At 40.0% G+C, this 21,989-nt stretch overlaps 1 protein-coding gene across 1 annotated transcript; it reads right to left on the minus strand.

Moving 5' to 3' along the window:
• Positions 1-17,860: 17,860 nt before the first annotated feature.
• On the minus strand, positions 17,861-19,439 carry LOC132710879 (olfactory receptor 13H1-like). The gene has a single exon (XM_087886632.1). It carries the CDS (start codon positions 19,437-19,439, stop codon positions 18,495-18,497), a length of 945 nt encoding a protein of 314 aa, XP_087742758.1. The 3' UTR covers positions 17,861-18,494.
• Positions 19,440-21,989: the final 2,550 nt, after the last annotated feature.

Below are 21,989 nucleotides of genomic sequence, written 5' to 3' on the forward strand. Positions count from 1 at the left end.
GATAAGTTCCCAGTGGTGGCCGATATCCAGCCTCACCAGCTTGGTGTCTAGGATGGCTGAGGCTCCACCTATTAGTGTCCCATCAACTTGCTCGAAGCATATCAGGCATCAGTGGCATTGTAGTTATTCCTAGTTTCTGGACGGTGGAAAGGCTGATTAGGCACTTGGTGCATCTGGTGTCTATGATGGCCTCTATGTCTCCCGGGGCTACTATCCTAGGCACAACTATGCCTGACTTTATGGTGAAGGGTCAGATTGCTTCACTTACCATCAGGTCATCTTTGCTGTCACCGCTGCTCTCACTAGGGGCAGCTGGCAGGGTTTCCAGGGCCAGAGTTCCCTCAACCTCGAGAGGAGGGAGGAGATCTCAACGGCTTGCCGGGCGAGCTTCTCTTTCTCGGCTGGCTTGCATGGGGTCTCCTTTGCCACTGTAGGGGTCCAGGCCTGAGGGATGGGGGATGGAGCCAGATACTCCAATGCTTGATGGCCTTGTTGGCCACATCTAAAGCACTTGATGGACCCAGTTGGGGTTGGATTTGGCTCTTCCAGCTGTCTCGAGCTTGACCAATGACCTAAGGCTCTCTTGGGTTTCTTCTCTGGAGCTGCTTTTTGATGCAGGTGGATTTTGAGGCTCATGGCCACCGCCACTCAGCACCACTCATGTATGCGTTCGGGGACACCCAGGCAGGTGCATGTTTGCCGCAGATCCAGGACTCCTTGAAGTAATGGACAAAGAGGTGTTCAGGCCAGTACCACAGTTTTCCCACCACTCTATGGAATTCCCACATCAGTTCATTTACGGGGTAGTCCTTTTGCTTGAGGTCGCTGATCTCAAATTCGGCCTCTTGTCCTGAGGCCATGTTCTCGAACCGTGTTCTCAGCTCCTGCAGCATCTCCAAGATTGGGGTGGGGGAGGGCCTTCATCATGCAGTTGGGTCACCCATTCAGCCGTTTCACCTTCCATGTTGTTGGTGATGGATAAAATCATCTCCTAATCTGATTGGTACTGGTGTCCATAGCAGTCAATGTGAGCCCAGATTCAGTTCAGGAAATAAGCCAGTTTCTCAGAGCTCCCATCAAAGGTGGCCCTGAAGCACAGTGGGGCAGCTGGCAGTGCAGGCAGGGTTGGGTGCCATGGGTTCCGGTGCCCATTGGTACTGGATGCATCCTGTTCTGACCCAGGCTTCCTTAGAAAATAAACAGCAAATTTAGTCCCGGCAAACCTCTTTAATTCATACAGCTGTAAATTACTTTCATTTACAGTCCGCAAGGCTTGATAAGCAGTCTTTCAGAGGAAGGTTATCAATACCCACCTATCTCACGTGGAATGCTGCCAAAGAGCTAATTTCCAGATGCAGGGCAAGGCCAAACTTGGAACAGAGTCACAAACAGAAGTTTCAAATCTTGATCAGCCAGATGAACTAACTGCTTCCTGAAAAAGCTCATATTCCGTTCGCTTCTCTTTTATGTCTTATGTGAGGGGCCAATCATCTCCAAGCCTTACTCCAAAGATCCTGTTTCCTTAATTGGCGGTTTGGCGGCTATCAGAATTTGAGCAGTCAAACTGGTAAATTGGGCCTGCTGAGGGAGATTTGGGCATTATCTACTGTGCCAAATGGAACAAGGAGGAAATTCCGCTCAGGGTGGTCACGTTCCCCTAGGTAGGAAAGATGAACGTCGGCTGGACCAGGGCCATCACGGTTTGCTGGCATGGTGGTATTGACTCAGGCTGCTGACACTCAGTTGACCGATCCTCTCTGGCAGCCTATCCAAGGTCTGGTTTTGTGACAGCAGTTGGGCGCCCCATTCCTGGGACTCACTGAGGTCCAGGGGCCGCATGGCTCTCCATTCAAGGACAGTGGTGCACTCTGTCAGCGTCGAGGCAATCTGGCATTCCTGGAGCATCAGGTGGCCAGTTAGGTCCTCCTTCACCCAGTAGAGCTCTTGGGCAGTCAGCCATTGACTTTGTCTTTGTCTTTGTCATATCACAAATATCCATGCCACTCACATCTCACGTCATATCCTCTTACTCTACAAACATTCTATTCCACAGCAACATTTTTCATCCAGCAAGCTGCAAAATACAGCAATAAATCAGGTAAACTCAATGCTCCTCTTTTCTTTCTATCTTGTAGCACCTCATATTTAACTTGCAGGTTTTTTCCCTGCCACACCAATTTAGATATGTAATTCCATCACTGTTTAAATGGTGCACAAGATGTCAAAACAGGTGTTGCCTGAACTTTATTAGATTTACAATGTTCTAATCAAGGAATCACCAAGAAAAAAACTCGAATCCCTACCAAAACTGGTAGAGAATCTACTATATATAAATAGGCAGAACACCCTACTCTCAACTATAAAAATGGGATAGGGTCTGGATTGAGAAAGGAGATTTCAGGAGACTTCCGGTTTGCTTCTTGCCGCCGCTAGACGATCCCTTGGGATCGCCACCCCATTGCCTGTAAAGAGCCACCTTTACAACTGAAAGGCGGCTCGAAAAAACTCCATTTCCATGTGGAAATGGAGATAGAGCCGGCGGGGGTAGGTAGAGATCTCTGCATAGCCCCAAAAGTTTTTTTTTTACTTTTGGGGACGAAGCAGATGATGCTCCCTATTTCCCTCGCCGTCGCTCCGGGCTTTGGGAGACCTCTGCTTATGCAGAGCTAGGCGACAAGATCAAGCCTACAAAATTAACAGAATAATTAAAAAGGATATGAGCTGGACCTGTGACCCTGAATCGCAAGTATTTCATCTATTTTATAACAATTATTGAAGAAGGAAATGGAAAAGGAGAAAAAGAATTTTTAAAAATGGCGACTGCCGAGGCTTGAGAAGGGGCTGAAAGGGAGAGTCCTTCCGTTTTCTATTAAGATACAAAGTAGCGGAATAAATACTTCTGGCTACAATTGAAGAAGCTCTACTTTTGTGTTTTGTTCTTCCTGGAGATCTGATATTGATCTTGGTTGGAAAGAAGTTTTTTTTTTTTCTCTGCCTCTCTTTTCTTTTTTTAAAAATAGTTTGTCTGTGTGGAAATATGGCATTAAAGCTTGCAAAGCCGGACAAACAAGCAGGGGGGGGGGATTCCCCCATTAATAAACTACGTGAACAAGTTCTAAATCTCCAGTCTCAGAAAACTGATTTTAATATAATTGAATTTCTTTTGGAGGAGATTGTAAGAAGGGGTGAGATTGTGAATCAGAACTTTAAAAAATTTAAGCAGGAAATTAAGGAATTAGTGCAATCAAAGTTTGATATTTTGGACCGAAAGTTCATAAAAGTGGCTAATGGTTTTGCAGAATTTATGATCAAGTTGGATGCAAATACTAACTTATTAGAGTCTAAAGTGGAAGAAATTGAGGACAATTTGGATAATAGAATACAAAAAATTGAAAATGATTTGACAAACACTCAAGAAAATAGCTCAGAAGAAAATCCTAAAATGGAAGCTGATCAAAAGACTTGCAATGCAGAAAACATACAACAACGGATTGAAAGAGAAGTTTTAATGATGCAATATAATTTTACTGAATATGCAATTAGACTCAGAGGACTGCAGGAAAATGACAGAGGAAAATGTCATTTGTTAAGGAAAATGTTAAGGAAAATAACTTCTGAAATTCTGGCTGGGATCTTAAAGGTTCAACCTGAGGAAGTATTTTGTAGGATTGACAGAGTTTATAGAATAAATTCCTGGATTGCAAAGCAAAGGCAATTGCCTAGAGATGTGGTGATTTATTTTACAGATAAAGATATAAGAAATAATATTGTGCAAAATTCTTTCAATTCTACTTTGCAATTGTTTGGAAGAAAGATTTGGATTTACAAAGAGCTCCCGCCTAAGATGTTATTGGAAAGGAAGAAATTTGGTTTTCTAGTGACTGAGCTAAAAAAAAGAAATATTCTATTCAGGTGGGACGCTCCAGTTGGTATAATATTGAGATATCAAGGAGAAAGATACCAACTAAATACTGTTGAAAAAGCGGAAGAATTTTATCAAAAAATCTTGAAAATGAACTTAACATCTTTAGGCACAATACAGGATAAGCAGAAGGAATTGGAAATAAAGGCAAAACATCGAATTATAGAGGCTGCTGTGGATAAACTGCTTTTGGATTCTTCAGACACCTCAGCTGGACTATCTACAAATACGAGAGAAGTGGTATCGGATTCTAACATGATGATTCATCAAGTCATAGACAAGTATGGAAACCAATTAGCTGATACACAATTGATAAAAAAGAAATATGAGACACAAAGGCAAAACCAACAAGATCAAGTTATAAAGCAGAATGAAAACCGATCAGTTGATATACAACTTGTAGAAAGGAAACCAGGATGGAGATTAAACCCACAAAAAGAAAAGAAAAAACGAAATAGATCTCATAAAAATAGAAATTTCTAAATTAAGCAACAGTGAAGCCAGTTATTTTAAAAAAATGAATGAATATGTGAAAAGATAGTGGAGGCGAAGTATTGGTTAATATTATCCTGAGGACAGTGACAGACCTCTGCAATGCCGTAATTTTGGGATGTGAAAAGAGCCTTAAATTGTTGGATTTGAATTATCTATTTTGGATTTCTTTCTTTTATCGATAAATATATTATAACTATCTTGAGCTATAAGGCAAGAGAGCTACGCTGGGGCATGCAGAAGATCTGGTTGTTACCCACTAGGATGATGGGAATTCATAATCCTGATGAAAGCCACAATTACAACTATATGGAATATAATCATAATGTCACTCGGGTGGTTGTTTTTTTTTCTTTTATATATATATGAGGATATTCATTACTGATGGGGGCAGATGATGACTGAAGATTTTGAACAAACTGTTGCAACAGGATGCTATGTTACCCTATTATGGATGATGGACTCAACAATCCAGTGGAAAGACATCAAAGAAGATATTATATGGATTATAAATTTAAAGTCATTGACTTTTTTTTTTATATAACGGAATATATATATATATATATATATATATATATATATATATATATATATATATATATATATATATATATATATAAAAGCAGAGTGGGCAGTGGATTAAAGATATTAAGAATTGTTGTGCATGGCAATTTTGTAGGAAGTGGGTGGAAATAGGTTAGTTTATTGATTGTTTAGTCTAAGAAAAGGGATGTTTAAGTGATATATTTAGGGGAGTGGAGCAAATGGATAGAGTTGAATAAATGTTAAATTAGGATTTATGGGGTAGGCTGCTTTGAAATGTTATATTAATATACACAAAAGATTAAATGTTAAAGTAGGATTTATTATATAGTTTTAAAGTGGAAGGTTGTTTTGAAATGTTGTATTAATATATAGATATAAGTATGGAGGAGGAGAAAAAGGGCAGATTATTGCTAAATTGGGAGTTATAATAATATTATAAGTTATAAATTAGAAGTTATACAATGTTACAGTAGAATGTTATTCTGAAATGTATGGTAAAAGGGGGAAGTAACAATATTAATAATATTATTAGTAAGTAAGGGTCAGTATTTAGAGGAGGGAGTAAGGGGATGGTAAAATATTATATAATCTGTTATGAATTGGGTTTTTGTTGTGAGGAAGTCACAGGGGGGGATGGGTGGTGAGGGGGGGTTAGGGTAAGGTGACCAGATTTTAACATTGGTAAAGAGGGACATTGTGGGCGTGGCTTATTTTGTGGGCGTGGCTATCTGGTCATGTGACTGGGTGGGCGTGGCTATCTGGTCATGTGACTGGGTGGGCGTGGCTATCTGGTCATGTGACCGGGTGGCCATGGCTATGTGTATAGGGACTACTCAGAGGGCTGAAAAGTCATTTCTGACAGGTCCTCACACTTTTGACTGGTCCTCACACTTATGACCATCCTCACATTTATGCCCGTGCAGTATTCTTAACAACCATGTCACTCATTTCACAACTGCTTCTCTTCACCATGGTGACAAGATAGGGCAAAAATGTAAAATGTGAGGACAGTCGTAAGTTCGAGGACTGGTCAAAAGTGTGAGGACCAGTCAAAAATAACTTTTTCAGCCCTCTGAGTAGTCCATATGCACAAAAGGACTAACCAGAGGGCTGAAAAAAGTAATTTCTGACAGGTCCTCGCACCTTTGACTGGTCCTCACACTTATGACCATCCTCATATTTATGCCCATGCAGCATTCTTAACAACCATATCACTCATTTCACAACTGCTTCTCTTCACCATGATGACAAGATAGGGCAAAAATGTAAAATGTGAGGACAGTCATAAGTTCAAGGACTGGTCAAAAGTGTGAGGACCAGTCAAAAATAACTTTTTCAGCCCTCTGAGTAGTCCATATGCATTAAAGGATACAGCAATAGAGAGGGATGAAGGAATGGAAATTAGAGTAGGAGTGAGGGTAAGAGAGGGAGGAAGAGAGGAGAAAGAAAGAGGAAGTAGGGAGGAGAAAAAGAGGGTGGGGGGAAGAGAAAATAAGAAGGAAAGAAAAGAGAGAGGTGGTAGGTTTGAGGAGAAAGATTGCTGTACAATAAAAAAGATGAAAGGGAAGAAAGCCAACCCCAAGCAAATATAAAGATATTAAGATTAAGAATGAATTGTTAAACTTTAAAGAATAAAAGAGAACAAATATGAATAAATGGCAATAATTAGAAACACACATACAAACATACAATGTATTTTCTTTGAACAGAATATTTGGCTGGTTCACAAATTTAAACAGCGTTTAGTCATTTCAATTAAATTTACAATTTCTATATTTCCTTTTTGCCATATTTATTCCTCATCTATTTTTTTTAAAAAAAACAATATTACCCTTCATCCTCATCTCTAATCTTAATCAAATTCAATTTTTCCCTTCTATTCTATATTATACCCCTTCCCATTGTCATCTATTTTTATATCCATCCTCACATTGGTTAATTATGTAATTATGTAATACAGTTGTTTAATACAAATTCAACATTTTAATATAAATCAATTAGTTATATAACTATCTTTTTTGTATATTATCAATATGAACATGAATATTCCAATTATTTCCATGCAATCCAATTTCTTACAAATCAATTAATTATATTTACCAATAAGAATAAACCAAATAATTTCCCCCATATATTCCTCCAAACCACAACTTAACCATTTCTGCTTTCAACACAATATACAATTATTAATAGTATCTCAATTATTACAATTCCCTAGTTAAATAGAGCTTTTTTTCTTTTGTGTTTTAAAATCTTGAACTCTCCTCTTTTGCCCAAAATTTCCCATTGTTTGCAGTTTTGTTTTGTACCTACCTTTTTTGGTGAGGAAAAAGAAAAAGAAAAAGAAAGAAATCTCTCTCTGTCTCATTTTGTCAGGTTTAGTTTCGCTTTCGCCTTTGTTTTCAGTATAGCTAGGGGGGAAAAAATCTGCTCCAGGAACTTTTTGCAGCTTTTTGCAGCTAATTAACCTAGGGGAAGCTGTTAACAGGGGCTGTTTTTTCTATTTTTGCAGGCATGGGTCTATTGGTGTTTTTTTTAACACTGATCAGCTGTAGGTCGGCCCTTTGAAGCCCCGCGGCAAGAGTTTAAAGAGTTTTTTTTCCCTCTAGCCATCAGCAGGGATTCAGGAGGCAGAATGAAAAATCGGGACTTTTTTAAAACGCCGCGGGACGCGGGACAAATTGCTCAAAAGCGGGACTGTCCCGCCAAAAGCGGGACGTCTGGTCACCTTAGGTTAGGGTGGAGGGGGGGGAGAAAAATCGGGGGGAAAATTTTGTATTCAAAAACTTTTTCAATAAAAAAAAAAGAGAGAGAAAGGAGATTTCACTGTTTTCAGCCAGATATGAGTTCTGTGTAGGTTATTCTTCCATGGCTGAAACACCATGCAGTGATAATGGGGAAACACTAATTTTTACTACCTACAATAAATACTGGTAATTATGAATAACTGTCAACTGCAGGTGCCTCTGGGTAATAGACAGAGATGAACACTGATTTGATATCTTTTTTCCAAACAGTTTCCAAAAAGCTCCTTTCACATCCCTGTTTCTTATATTTTTTTATTTTTATTTTTATTTTTTTTTATATTGCAAAAGTTTTACAATTACATTTTCACCCCATTTCCCCCCCCCAACCCGCCCCAACCTCCCCAACCACCCTAACCCTCCCAAAAAAACCCTAACCCTCCCCTCCCCCCCGGACTTCCATAGAATATAATCCAATCAAAATCCCCTTTTTATAAAACTTGAACCCCTCCATCCCCCATATAATTTTTCATCTTCACAAAATTCAAATATTTCTATCTTTATATAATACTTTCAGTGAAAAGCTATTTGATACTTCCTAGTTTGATATTCGTTCTGCACATAATCTATCCACTTTTTCCATTCCCATTCATAAGTCTCTTGTAAGCGATCTTTTAGATATGCTGAAATCTTCGCCATCTCTGCAAAACTGGCCATCTTCAAAGTCCCTGTTTCTTAGGCTGTAAATTACAGGATTCAGCATAGGGGTCAGAGCTCCATAGACTATAGATAGGATCTTTCCCTTGTCAGAAACAGACTCTCTTTCCGGCACCATGTACATTATGGTGATTGTCCCGTAAAAGATGCTGACAACAGCAAGGTGTGAGCTGCAAGTGGAAAGGGCCTTGGATTTGGCAATTGTTAACAGGATGCTTTTTAAAAAGCTTTCTGAAACACAGTATTGGTCCATTAATTCATTTTTATCTTGAATTGAATTGGATAGAATTGAAGTTTATTTTGCAGTCATGCTGACATTGCTGAGAAAAAGTCCTTTCTGTGGCGATACTAAGGATACGGAATAAATGAAAGCCCAGGTTGTATCCAAAAATACCTTTACTGTTCTCAGAGCAGATAGCATTTTAAATGTACCTGGGTCTGCTGCTTGTTTCAACAGAGTGTATTCTCCTTGCAGTCATGGCATATGATCGCTTTGCAGCTATATGCCAACCCTTACACTACATGCAGATCATGAATTGGAATTTATGCACTTCACTGGTAGCTACATCAGTGACTCTTGTTTACACTTTTACCTTGATCAATGGGCTTTTGCAGACCACTGACTTCTGTGGCCATCGCATTGTCAACCATTTTGTCTGTGAGCTACAATCTTTTGTCAAACTGGGTTGTTCCAACTCACATATCAGTGAGGTCTTGATGAATGTTTCCAGCCTCTTTCTCTTAATCCCTCCCTTTGGCTTCATAGTTGTGACATATGGTCGCATAGGCCAGGCTGTAATGCACATTCGCTCAAATCAGGGTTACAAAAAGGCCCTTTCCACTTGCAGCTCACACCTTGCTGTTGTCAGTGTCTTTTACGGGACGCCACCTTAGGAATTTTGTGCCTATTTGGGATTGTATACCGATTCTCTTGGTGTTCTTTTCATATTTTGTTCTTTTTTTTCTTTGTGCCTAAAAAGAGATTCAAAGAAGGAATTAAGCTTTTCTGCATTCACCGTTTAGGTCATTCACACGTGGAATCTTTCCCAGTCTCTCTAGAAACTAGAAACAGATTAACAGAATTGGAAGGGATCTTGTAGGTCATCTGTGTCAGGGCATCAATTAATCCCATGTTTGGCTCTGGGAAAAATCACCCTGGTTTAGAGAAGATGGGTCGTGGCTTATTCCAAGTTGCAATATTCTGATAAAGAAAACGCGAAGGAAAGGTTTCTAATAAAACTCATTTATTTGTTATAAAGAAAATAAAACACCTCACTAACTAAGAAAAAGTTAATTGTTACATTTTGGCAAGCGAGATCTCCTGCCGGTCCAGCCGGACCTCTCTGGCAGGAGAACAAAGGAAAAAGTGTGAAGGAATGTGGGTGGATGGACATGCGTAGTAGCTTCTGATAACAATTCTTGGCAAGGTACGGAAAGTCTGATAGTCCAGAAATAATTAGCTCAGCTGGTAAATAAAATAACGCAGTGACATTCCCCTTCTTTGCCAGTTGAGCGAATATCAGTTCATCATCAAATAAGGCACATCTTCTTACGCAGATACTCATGTTGAGCTGCTGGAAGTGGTTTGTTGAGCATATCAGCAATTTGATCATGTGTAGATACATATTGCATTTTGACAAAACCTTTTTTCACTAAATGTTTTATTTTTTGATAACGAATGTCAATGTGTCTGGACCTAGAACCTGTGAAATGAGATTCAGAAATATAAACCACCGATTCATTGTCTTCCATCACGGTGATCGGTCGGATCGGGTGTGTCCAGATATCTGTGACTAAAGCATCAAACCAAGTTAGAGAATTACATGCATCTGAAACACAAGCATATTCAGCTTCAGTAGATGAACAAGAAACAAAATTCTGTTTACGTACTTGCCAATAAACAGGACATCCATTTAAGAACATCATATAACCTGAAGTACTTTTACGTGATTTCTTATCACTTGCCCAATCAGAATCTGCATAACAACTTAATTCTGCATAATCAGTATGTGTTGGTTCTAACAATAACTTCATGTGTTTAGTATATTTTAGGTATCTCAATAATTTCTTAATGCATGTCCAATGAAACTGTTTGCCTTACCTACGTGTCGTGATAAGAGATTAACACTAAGTGCAATGTCGGGTCTGGTCCAACTACTAATGTACAATAGTGACCCAATGACTGAACGATAAAGTGTTTGATCCTCGAACTCAGGACTTTCTTCTTGTGTCAAGTTGTGAAAATCTGTTTGCATAGGTGTCTTTGTTGTGTTAGCATCTTTCATGTTGCAATGATGCAAAATTTGTTCAATTTTATCTTCTTGTGAAAGACTAAACCCCTTCTGTGTCTTTTCAATCTGAACACCTAAATAAGTGCTAATGTGACCTAATGATTTCAATGTGAAGTATCTCTGCAAAGCTTTGGCAAAAATCTCACTCATTTGCTTATTTGGACCAATATAAACAATATCATCAACATAAACAAGAACTATCTCATATGCATTGTTAGATCTTTTTGTGAACACGCACTCATCAGTTTCGGACTTAATAAAGCCCATTGAATTTAGTTTGTCAGTAAGACATAAATACCACATTAAACCAGATTGTTTCAGACCATAGAGACTTTTGTTTAGGAACCAGGTATCCCCTTCTTGCTGTCGGAATCCTGGAGGACTTCTCACATAGATCTCTTCGTCTAGGTCTGCATGTAGATAAGCCGTGTCAACATCAAACTGGAAAACTTCTAAACCAAGGATAGTTGCAGTTGCTAAAGCAATTTTACGCTCTCAGTTCTGACTGTCGGTGAGTAAGTATTTGTGTAGTCCTCAGGATAATGTTGAGCGAAACCCTGAGCTACAAGTCTGGCCTTGTATAGTGACTCACCATTTGGTTTCTTTTTGATTCTGTAGACCCATCGAGTGCCAATGACCTTTTTGTTTGCTGGAGGTTTTGCAGGTGTAAATACTTTAAGTTTCTTTAGACTGTCCATTTCAACCTGCATTGCTTCAAACCATTTGTCTTGCTCTGAATCAGGGAGCTGCTTGATTTGTGTGAAATTATCAGGTGGAAGTGTAACATTGCAAATCAAAGGCAAGGGTGCTTTTGTCAGTTGCCAAGAATATCGTTGTGGAGGGATTCCTTTTGTGACCCTCTTGGAACGTCTCGGAACAACTGTCCAGTCTTCTTCTGCTTTGTCCTCGTCCTCACTTTCGTCGCTAGCATCAGCATCCGCGGCTTGCGAAGACGGAACATCGGGTTGAGAAGAATCAGTGGAATCTTGATCATCAATCTGCGTGGCATCAGCAGTATCATCTCTGGGAAAATAAACTCCAGGATCATTGGAATGAATCCTGGACCAGTCAATATCTTCTTCAAAATTAGCAGATTGGGAAATCACAATTACATGTTTAGAGTCAATAAATTTGCTCCATTTTGAGTTATCATCAATACCCATAAATCTCAGTCTCTTTGCTGCTGGACTTCCTTTTCTTCTTTGAGCTAAGGGAATGTTCACCATAGCATATGAACCAAAAATATGGATGTTTTTAAGATCGGGCTTGTAGCCATACAACATGAAGAAAGGAGTCTGATTTGTTACACTGCTCCAAGTACGGTTGACAATGTAATTTGCGTACTTGATAGCTTCACCCCAGTATATCATATCAAGGTTGGCGTCTTCTAGGAGACAACGCATCATGGTTTGCAGTACCTCTCCATTGTGAGCCGGTATGTCAGGGGCCGAAGTCTGATGAATAATTCCATTCTTACGCATCCAGTCCTGGAAACGCTGAGACATGAATTCGGCACCTCGATCACTCTGGATTCTGGCGATGCGAACTTGGTGTTGGGTAGAAACAAGGGTTGCAAAGTTTTTAAAGATCTGAAAAGTCTCTGATTTTTCTTTCATAGGATATACATATCCATATCTAGAGTAATTATCAACAATTGTTAGAAAATATTTTCTACCACCAAATGATGGCGGGAAAGGACCAACTATGTCAATGTGAACCAAATCAAAAATGCGTGTTGACAGGCGTGTAGCGCGTTTGGGAATGGCTGCTGCTTTGGATTTGGCCTTCTTGCATACAGCACAATCCAAAAACACCTTACACCCCTTTAGATCCAAACCTTTTGCGAACTCCGGCATCTTCCTAAGAACACGGAAACTGGCATGCCCCAATCTTCTATGCCATTTGTGGATACACCTGGAATGCAAAGGTTTACCAGTTAGTGAATTCTCAACATTAACAGTTTTATGCGGAACCTCATGCTTGCTCTGAGCAACCTGTTTACCAATTCTATTTTTGTTGGCTTTAGGACCCTTAGGGGTAGCAACAGGATCTCTCTCTGGAGCATCTCTCTCTGGGCCTGTGCGTTCCCTTTTTGGAGTTTGCATACTTGCCTGTGTTTGTGTTTTAGGCTTTGGCTTTAAGTAATAAACACCACCAATTAATATGGTTTCAGCAACAATATCTCCATCTTTAACTATGTAACTTGCTTTTTCAAGGTGGTGAACTTGGAACTTTAACATTCTAGACAAGTGACACTGACTAAGCAAATTACTGGTTGCTGTTGGTATGTAATAAACATCAGGAATGAATGCATCGAGCTCTTCAACATAAACAGTTCCTTTTCCTTTGACCTGACAAGGATGATTGGAAAAAGAATAAAGTTCACATAGTTCTGGTTCAGGCTCGTGCATTTCTGTGAAAAGTTCCTTTCTGTAGGTAACATGCAATGCTGCACCACTGTCCAAAGTCCACAGGAGTCGTCTGTCGTACTCTGGTTGAGGTTGTGGATCATTGGTTAAAGCCAATGTGGCGAGTGGAGTTTGTGGATCACACCGGGGACCACGACGACCTTGTCTTCCGCCTCTGCCTCTGCCTCTGGAATCTGTTCCTCTGGGCTGGTACGTGACGGGAGCTGGAACTCGTTGGGGACAATCCCGGGTGGCATGTCCCACACGATCGCAGGCGTAGCATCTTGGCATCCTTGGAGCGTAGGTCCTTCCTCGGAAGGGGCGTCTAGCTGGAGCTCTTGATGCGGGTGGTCCTCTCAAGTGTGGCGTGGCCAACATGAATGCCTCTTCTTCAATTAAAAGCCTACAGACATTGTCCACTGTGCGTTGAGCAATTGGGACATGGTTAATTTTTGTAACAGCATCTTTCCATTCATAATTCAAAGAGTTAATAATGATGCTGATCATTTGAATATCTTCAATGTTATGGCCTCTTTCTCTCAATTCTGTTCTCAGACCTTTCAGTTTGGTCAAATGTCCTCCAATTTGTTCACCAGGTTTCAATCTCGAACCGTGGAGTTCAGACATTTTTAGTTTTGACTCACCAGTTAGTGGAGAGACAGAAAATGCCTGGTAAGGAGCCTGCACTTGGTATGCTGGCTGTGCTGGCAGGAATGCCTGTGGTATTTGCTGTGCCTGTTGTGGACCTAAAAATGGTCTTGGTTGTGCCATTGGAGGTGGGCCAGGAGGTGGCCCTCTTTGCACTTGTGGCTGGGGCACATATGCAGGCATTTGTAGCTGCTGTGGCTGATGCACTGGAATCTGCTGTATTCCAGTTGCCATTTGTGCTTGATCTGCAATATTGGCATGACCTGCTGGAGATGCAGTCATTTGCCTTTGCTGCATAAAGCGTGCCTGTGTTCCATTTAAAAGGACACCAACACCACCAGGGGGTGTTTGAGTTTGGGCCTGTGGAAACACTTGTGGCATTTCAGCTTCCTGTAGTAAATTACTTTTGCCAGCAGATGGTGCTGCACCTTTAGCTTCGGGCAGCTTTGCACTTACAAGAAATGTTTGCGTGGCAGGTTTATATGTAACTTGATCAGGGAGGCTTTCATGTGACGTATGCAGTGCTCTTTGCCTTAATTGGCCTGACACAAAATCCACCAGGGGGAGTGTCTTTGGCTCCGGAGAAGAAGGCAATATGGCGCTTTTTGAAAAATTTAAGTTATCTCCCTTATCTTGCTCAAGCATAGATATAGCCATTTTTGCCTGGGATAGTTGCTGTTCATAGAGTTTTATACGGTCACGAAAGGCTTTCATAGCCAGCTCATCCAGGGTGAGCTTAGAGCTTCGAGGAGAATAATGAATTGTTTCTCTCTCTGCGTGGGAGGAATTTTGCTCGGCAGTTTGCTTTAGCCTTGCATCGAGCATTACAAATTCAGAAGGTTCTGGGAAGACAGGTTGAGAGCTGGCATAATTAGAAGGGGGAGTTACTGACCTCAGTCGTAGGGCTTCTCCTTCAAAAACAGCTTCTGTCTTATCTGTCTCCATTTCTGTTCCCACGGCTTCTTGTTCCAGGCGTGTGGCTGTAGTAAGGGACTGGAAATCTGAAAATCTCCTGTCTGCCACCTCTTCGTTGGAAAGATCAATCAAATCATTTACGAAGAGTGGTCTTGGTTTCACTTTGCCTTTTTTCTTCTTCTGTTTCGGCATCTTAGCAAAATAATTAGCGTACCTCAGTAGCTAAAAACTAATTGCCTATGCGCTCTTATCAGAAATAACAAAACAAGGAAAAAAGCCATAAATCAAACCGTCCGATCTGCTACCAGATGTCAGGGCATCAATTAATCCCATGTTTGGCTCTGGGAAAAATCACCCTGGTTTAGAGAAGATGGGTCGTGGCTTATTCCAAGTTGCAATATTCTGATAAAGAAAACGCGAAGGAAAGGTTTCTAATAAAACTCATTTATTTGTTATAAAGAAAATAAAACACCTCACTAACTAAGAAAAAGTTAATTGTTACATTTTGGCAAGCGAGATCTCCTGCCGGTCCAACCGGACCTCTCTGGCAGGAGAACAAAGGAAAAAGTGTGAAGGAATGTGGGTGGATGGACATGCGTAGTAGCTTCTGATAACAATTCTTGGCAAGGTACGGAAAGTCTGATAGTCCAGAAATAATTAGCTCAGCTGGTAAATAAAATAACGCAGTGACAATCTGGTCCAACCCACTTCCTCCCCAAGCTGGAGACCCTATACCATTTCTGGCAGATGGCAGTCCAGGCTCTTCTTGAAAGCTTCCAGTGATGAAGCTCCCATAACTTCTGAAAGCAAGAACTTCTATTCCATGGGTTGATTGCTCTTACTGTCAGAAAATTTCTCCTTATTTCCAGGTTGAATCTCTCCTTGTTCAGTTTCCATCCATTATTCCTTGTCTGGCCTTCAGGTGCCTTGGAAAACAGCTTGACCCCCTCCTCTCTGTGGCAGCCACTCAAATATTGGAGCACTGCTATCATGTCTCCCCTGGTCCTTCTCTTCACTAGACTAGCCATGCCCAGTTCCTGCAACGGTTCATTGTATGTTTTAACCTCCTGTCCCCTAATCATCCTGGTTGCTCTTCTTCCTTTTTCATGTGCATCAAGTGCAAGACACGTAAAATGATTGGGGCTTCTGGAGACCGGAGGAGACCGTTTTCGCCCTCCCAGAGGCTCAAGGAAAGTCTCAGAGCCTGGGGAGGGTGAAAATGCCCCCCCACCATGGTGCAGGAGGCTGAGTAGCCCATTCTCCCCATAGCCACGTCTACCCAGCAACCGGGCAGAGAACCAGTTGCTAAAATTTTTCAATCTCACCCCTGAATTAGACTTAGACTTATATACCGCTTCATAATGTTTTACAGACCTCTCTTTTTTTTTAAAAAAAAGTGTTTTTTATTTTTGTTTTTCATAAGCATATTTAAATGTACAGTCTCTTATCCGTCATTAATGCATTTTAATGCATTAATGCATAATTAATCATTTGTTAATTGTTTGGGACTGCTCTTTTACCATTTCCTCTCCTTTGTTTTTCCACAACCTTTCCTCTTCCTCTTTCCTTCTCTTCCTTCTTCTATCTCTTTCTACTTTCTGCATTCCTCCTCTTTTACAACCCTCTCTAAGTGTCTTATAGAGTCAGCATATTGCCCCCAACAATCTGGGTCCTCATATTACCGATCTAGGAAGGATGGAAGGCCAAGTCAACCTTGAGCCGGTGAGACTCGAACTGCCAAATTGCAGGCTGCGGGCAATCAGCAGAATTAGCCTGCAGTACTGCATTCTAACCACTGCGTCACCACAGCTCACCACCTTGGAATGAGCTCCAAAGGATCAGAGAACTGGATTTGTGAACAGCATAGTAGTAAGCGAAGCAGAGAGAGAGATAGTTTGTGAAGCCTCCAATTATACAATGGGTAGGAAAGGGGGGCTACAGCAGCAGATCATTAGATAGGAAACTCTTAAACCAGCAATCAGCATTTAAAAGCAATTCATAATGACATTATATGGTCAACAATTAGAGTTATCTAAAAGTTACACTGCTGTGTGCCCTTCTAAGACACTCTTAAGGTTTTGGGCAGGATTTTGTGAGCCTCTGGTGCTCACCACATACTTCAGACTAAGTCTCTTCAGCCCTAACAGAGATTATGGCAAGTTTATATGGGAGTCCAAACTATCTATTGGGCATCAGTGATATATAGGCTTTATTATGAGAAATAGAAACTCAGGACTATTTTAGCTAAAGCAATTATTTTCCTTTGATTTTAACCCGGGGAAAAGGACATTCAATGAAAAACTAGCTCACCTTGAAAAACCCTGAATCTCTTGAAGATATCATCAAAGAAAGTATCACACGTGATTTAGAAAGAAAAGCAATATTCTTATTCTTACTCCTAGGTATGGCTGGTCAGACAACTGCCAAGAAAGAGATCTGTCAAAATGGACTCGGGGCTGCAACCTCTGAGGCTGATGATCCTGCTCTTCTCTCCCTCCTCCTGTGATGGAAATCATGTTATTTCTTATATAGCCAATTATGATTGGCTATATTGATTCTCTGTTTGTATCTCCCTTGTTGGGATGAATGGTTCTCTCTGTATACAAATGATGATTTTTAGAAGATTTCTGGGTGGGGAATGAGGGAATAAGTTTGCTTTTTAAAATCTTCAAAACCTGCTTCAATAAAATGTGTATTGTGCATTATGCCTTTCCCTGTTTCATGCTTTATTTATTTTCTTTCATTCTTTGTGATTCCTGCATAATTGAACAGGCTACAATCATTCCTCTGGCAGAGCAGATCTATGCAACCACATACTGTATGTTAGAGGTCCAAAGCTTAACTTCACCAGACAGAGATCCTGATGCAGCTCTTCATACAATACCAGTAAACTTTCTTGAAATTGTTATTTATTTATTTGTATCCCACCCTTATTATTTTTACAAATAACTCAAGACAGCGCCCATATCCAACACATCTTCCTCCCATTTCCTCACAACAACCCTGTGAGGTAGGTAGGACTGAGACTGGCCCAAACCCACCCAGCTGACTTTCATGGCTATGGCACGACTTGAACTCACAGTCTTCTGCCTTCTAGCCTGGTGCCTTAATTGTGAGACTAAACTGGCTATTCATGAAAATGTCAGGCTCAAAATCAAGGATAACACATGGTAATTTTTGCCGGCAATTTCTTTATTGTTTCACACCTACAGACAAAATATTTCGTATTAAAAATGCTACTATCAACTTCTACAATGTAGTTTGAAAACTATTAAGTAAACTATTAAGGCTGTCTTCCCCACATTTTTCTCTCATACAGAATATTTGGACTGAATCACCTCTTATTCCTATGAAATACGGCCCCTCCCTCTTCGGAATCCACCTCCTCATTACCTTCCAGCACAGGTATTTTGGTTAAAAAATCAAGGATCAGCTTATTGATGGATGCCTTGTCTGTGAGCATCTATTATCTGTGGGATAGCAAGTATTTTTTTAAAAAGTATTACCATATATACTTGTAGAGAAGCCCACACATCAATAAATTGAAACAATGGTGTATTTAGGGGTGTATTTTGGCATCTAAAATTCTCAGCTTCTTTGTGAATATATTCCCCAACTTGATATTCTGCCAAAGCATTGTGAGTTCTAATTCTTGAAGTCCCAATACATTCCTCCTTAAAATTCAGTATTGCTTATGCCCTAGTCGGTTTATTAGGAGTCGTAATGCTGGTTATTAAATTCCTTTTTAAAAGGTTAGTAGAGATTGTCAGCAATAAAAACCTACATGGAACATGGTGAGCATACGTGTACATTACATTAAGGTTTTTCTTTGAATCAGCTTCCAAAATGCCCCCTTGACATCCTTGTTTCTCAGGCTGTAGATCAGAGGATTGAGCATGGGAGTCAGAGCCCCATATGTTAAGGATATGACCTTGTCTTTTTCAGAAACAGATTTCTCTTCGGGTCTCAAGTACATGATCATAATTGTTCCATAAAAGACACTGACCACAGCAAGGTGAGAACTACAGGTAGAGAAGACTTTTCTGCGTCCCTGGGTAGAGCTGATATGTCGTATAGCGAGGCCTATGCGGATGTATGTCACAACTATGAAGCCAAAGGGAGGGAATACCAGAAAGAAGCTGGAGATATGCATAAAGAGCTCACTGACTCTGTTGGAACAAGCCAGTTTGAGTAAAGATTGCAGTTCACACGCAAAATGGTTGATGGTGTGATGGCCACAGAAGTCAGTGGGCTGCAAGGACATCATGACCACTGTCATCATGAAGGAAAAGGCCACTGTCATGGCTACTAGATAAAAGCATAATTTCCAACTCATGATCTGCGTGTAGTATAACGGCTGGCATACAGCTGCCAAGCGATCATATGCCATGACTGCCAAAATGATGCACTCTGTTACAACCAGAAATACACCTATATACATTTGGACCAAACATCTAGAGAAAGAAATTGTGGGCCTGTAGATGAAGCAGTTCACTAAAATCTCAGGAACTGCATTGTTGGTAAGAATAAAGTCTATTGTGGAAAGGACACAAATGAAGAAATACATGGGGGTATGAAGTCGGGGGTCAGCAATGATCAACATGATGATGAGTCCATTGCCAAGAAAGCTAATGAGATACACCATCAAGAGGAACCAAAAGAGAATAATCTGAGTTTTGGGATATTCTGATAATCCGATCAGGATGAATTTGGTCACCAGTGAGTCATTTGAAGTTCCTATCATAATTCCTCTCATTTCCTCCCCTGCAGGAAAGAATGAGTGGTTGATTACTGACAACATTCAAAAGAGATGCAATATCTTCACTTTAAATGTTTAGATTGCCAAAACTGTATAGAAAAAATAAAAATGCAATAAAAACTGTTTGAAAACTACTTTGCACATCATGCTTAGACAGAATTTGTTCTAACCATGATTTATTGAATACAATTGTTGGATTCTCACATGGGTAGCTTCACACACTGCATTAAAGTACATGTTGTTTGCAAACTGCAGTGACCGCATAAAATGCTTAGCCAAAACTCAGTAAGCTACATTCTGTCTCATAGGTAGGTATTCAAATGCAACCCCAGATAAGAAATCTATTTCCAGAAGTAATGAAAGCAGTAAACTGGCAGCCGTAGCTTCAATCCCACCCATAATTTACCAGTAGATCAGTAGAAACTGAACAAAAATGTCCTGAGTTAACTCATTAGAAGCAATGAGGTAATGTTTAGATAATTCACAAAGCAAAGTAAAATCAGTGCTGATCTCAAGAATACTATCCTTTCTTTGTTGGATCTGACAGAGCCAAAAAAAGGAGTGGCACTCAGGGTACATTGTAAGCAAGTAGAGTTTGTTGTTACTAAACCTGAGGTATCTCTATTAAGATATCAACCTTAGCTTTGTTTTTCTTTGCTTTATTATGCTATAAACAGTGCACTGATATTTTAACGATAATACTTTGGAATTATTGTGAGTTAAAGGATGATCAGAATTTCACTTAATGGCACAATTCATTCTTTGGGGGGTTGGAAAGATTGCAGAAAATTATGTTACTATTCAGAATAGAAAATAGGTTGATGCTTTTATTAGAAAAAAATAACTATATTCTAGGTAGTCCATTCACAAACTATTCAGGACACTTTTTTTGTGCTGTACTAGAATCCAAAGGAGAGGTTATAAATCAAATTCTTGGTCTCCTCCTTGGGCTGTCATATGCCATAAAAGATTAAGATTGAGAATGGAGGTTGGTTAGACAACTAAATCTCACAAAAAGAAAAACATTCTTGCAATGAAAGGTAAAGAGAGTAGAGAGAGAAGAGATGCTTGCAACAAGTTCAGCCTTATCAGAAAAATAAACGTTAGAATTACCAGAAGACAACACAATTCATTTCAGTAGCAGTTCCATTCTCATTCCTTTTTTTCCCCTCAGTCTTCTGTTTAATTAAAATCTACATCTAGACTTCCTTTTTCTGTCCCTTCTTATCTTTTTGAATTAGCCTTTGTTCAGATGCATAATTTAAAAGTCATTCACCCTATTTCTTTCTCAGATCCTTTAGTGGCAAACATAAGAGATAGTCCTGCTATGTCTGTAGATGTATGCGCACACAAATACAGACCCACAAACCCCACCATCACATACAGATATGATGGAGTTTGACATATGTTCCTTGTGCTCACTTCATAGCAACTGCATATGTTTGCCAGCAAGCAAAGCTCCTTCTGAAGACATGGCTTCAAAGCCTCCTGTCTAGATCAAGGAGTCCATGAATTCACAATTTATTTTACAAATACAAACAGAGAACAGAGAACAACTTACCCACTTAAATTATCTTCTGTATTTGTCTTTTTATCTCTGAACTTTTGCTTACCCAGTGTTCTTCCAGTGATAAATGGTCAAATATTTTTTTTAATGTCTTCCAAAGCAATTGTGAAAAGCGAAGTGGGAAAAATGGTGCTGTTTGGTTTCAAAGAAACTGGGGATTTGATGAAGTTTAGATCCAGATTTGTGGTCTGAAGGTTTCTAGCATCATCCAGTCATACTATCTTTGCATCATGTATTTTTGCTAAGCATAGTGTTCCTCATTGTGGTTGCTTTTATTTCTAAGCCACAGCTCAAAAAGAAAAACAAGCACTTAAAGGGGAAAAATATTAGCAGAAGGATAGTGTCTTAGATCTATTTTTTGCCTTGGCATTGAGAACAACATTGCCAGTTCCATGAGATAAAGGTTTTTTTTTTTTTTCATTCTTATCTTTTCCTCAGTGCCATTTATAAATGCCATTTCTGCTGGAAGAAGGTCGAGATAAAAAGGGCAGGTCTTTAATTGAATTTCAAGGGAATTTCCTGCCCATTAAGTTTAAAGTCGAAAAGATAAATTATTTCATTATTTAAATTCAACTGTGCCATTCTTTTCCAAAAAAGCAGCTTTACAGCAAAACCAATATTTTTTAGTTTCTCAGAGACTGACAACATTTATAGTATAAAATGGCTGTAAAAGGCAGTGTTCTAGTGTGCTTCACAACCAAATGAAAATCCAGTGGTGGGAGAATAGTTTAATGACCACATAGAAAGGGGCGGTCCCACAGGAAGCTGGCAGAACCAATGGGAGACACACCTTCGCTGTCATGGAATCCTTCATTTCAGACTCTTTCCCTTATTCACATCAATTTTCTCTTAATAGAGTCTGAAGCAGTGGTGGGTTGTTACTGGTCCACCCTGGATCAGGCAAACTGGTAGCAGTGGCAGGAAGCTCCGGTCACCTGCCTGGACGTCTCTGTGCATGCGCAGAAACGGCATATGCAGGC

The sequence above is a fragment of the Pantherophis guttatus genome, chromosome 2 (genome assembly GCF_059756535.1).
Source record: "Pantherophis guttatus breed Tessera chromosome 2, ASM5975653v1, whole genome shotgun sequence".
In the NCBI taxonomy this organism is placed as follows: Eukaryota; Metazoa; Chordata; class Lepidosauria; order Squamata; family Colubridae; genus Pantherophis; species Pantherophis guttatus.

What these genes read in the sequence shown, in the direction of transcription:
- LOC132710879 (XM_087886632.1), bottom strand. Translation starts at nt 19,439, where the DNA reads ATGAGAGGAATTATGATAGGAACTTCAAATGACTCACTGGTGACCAAA.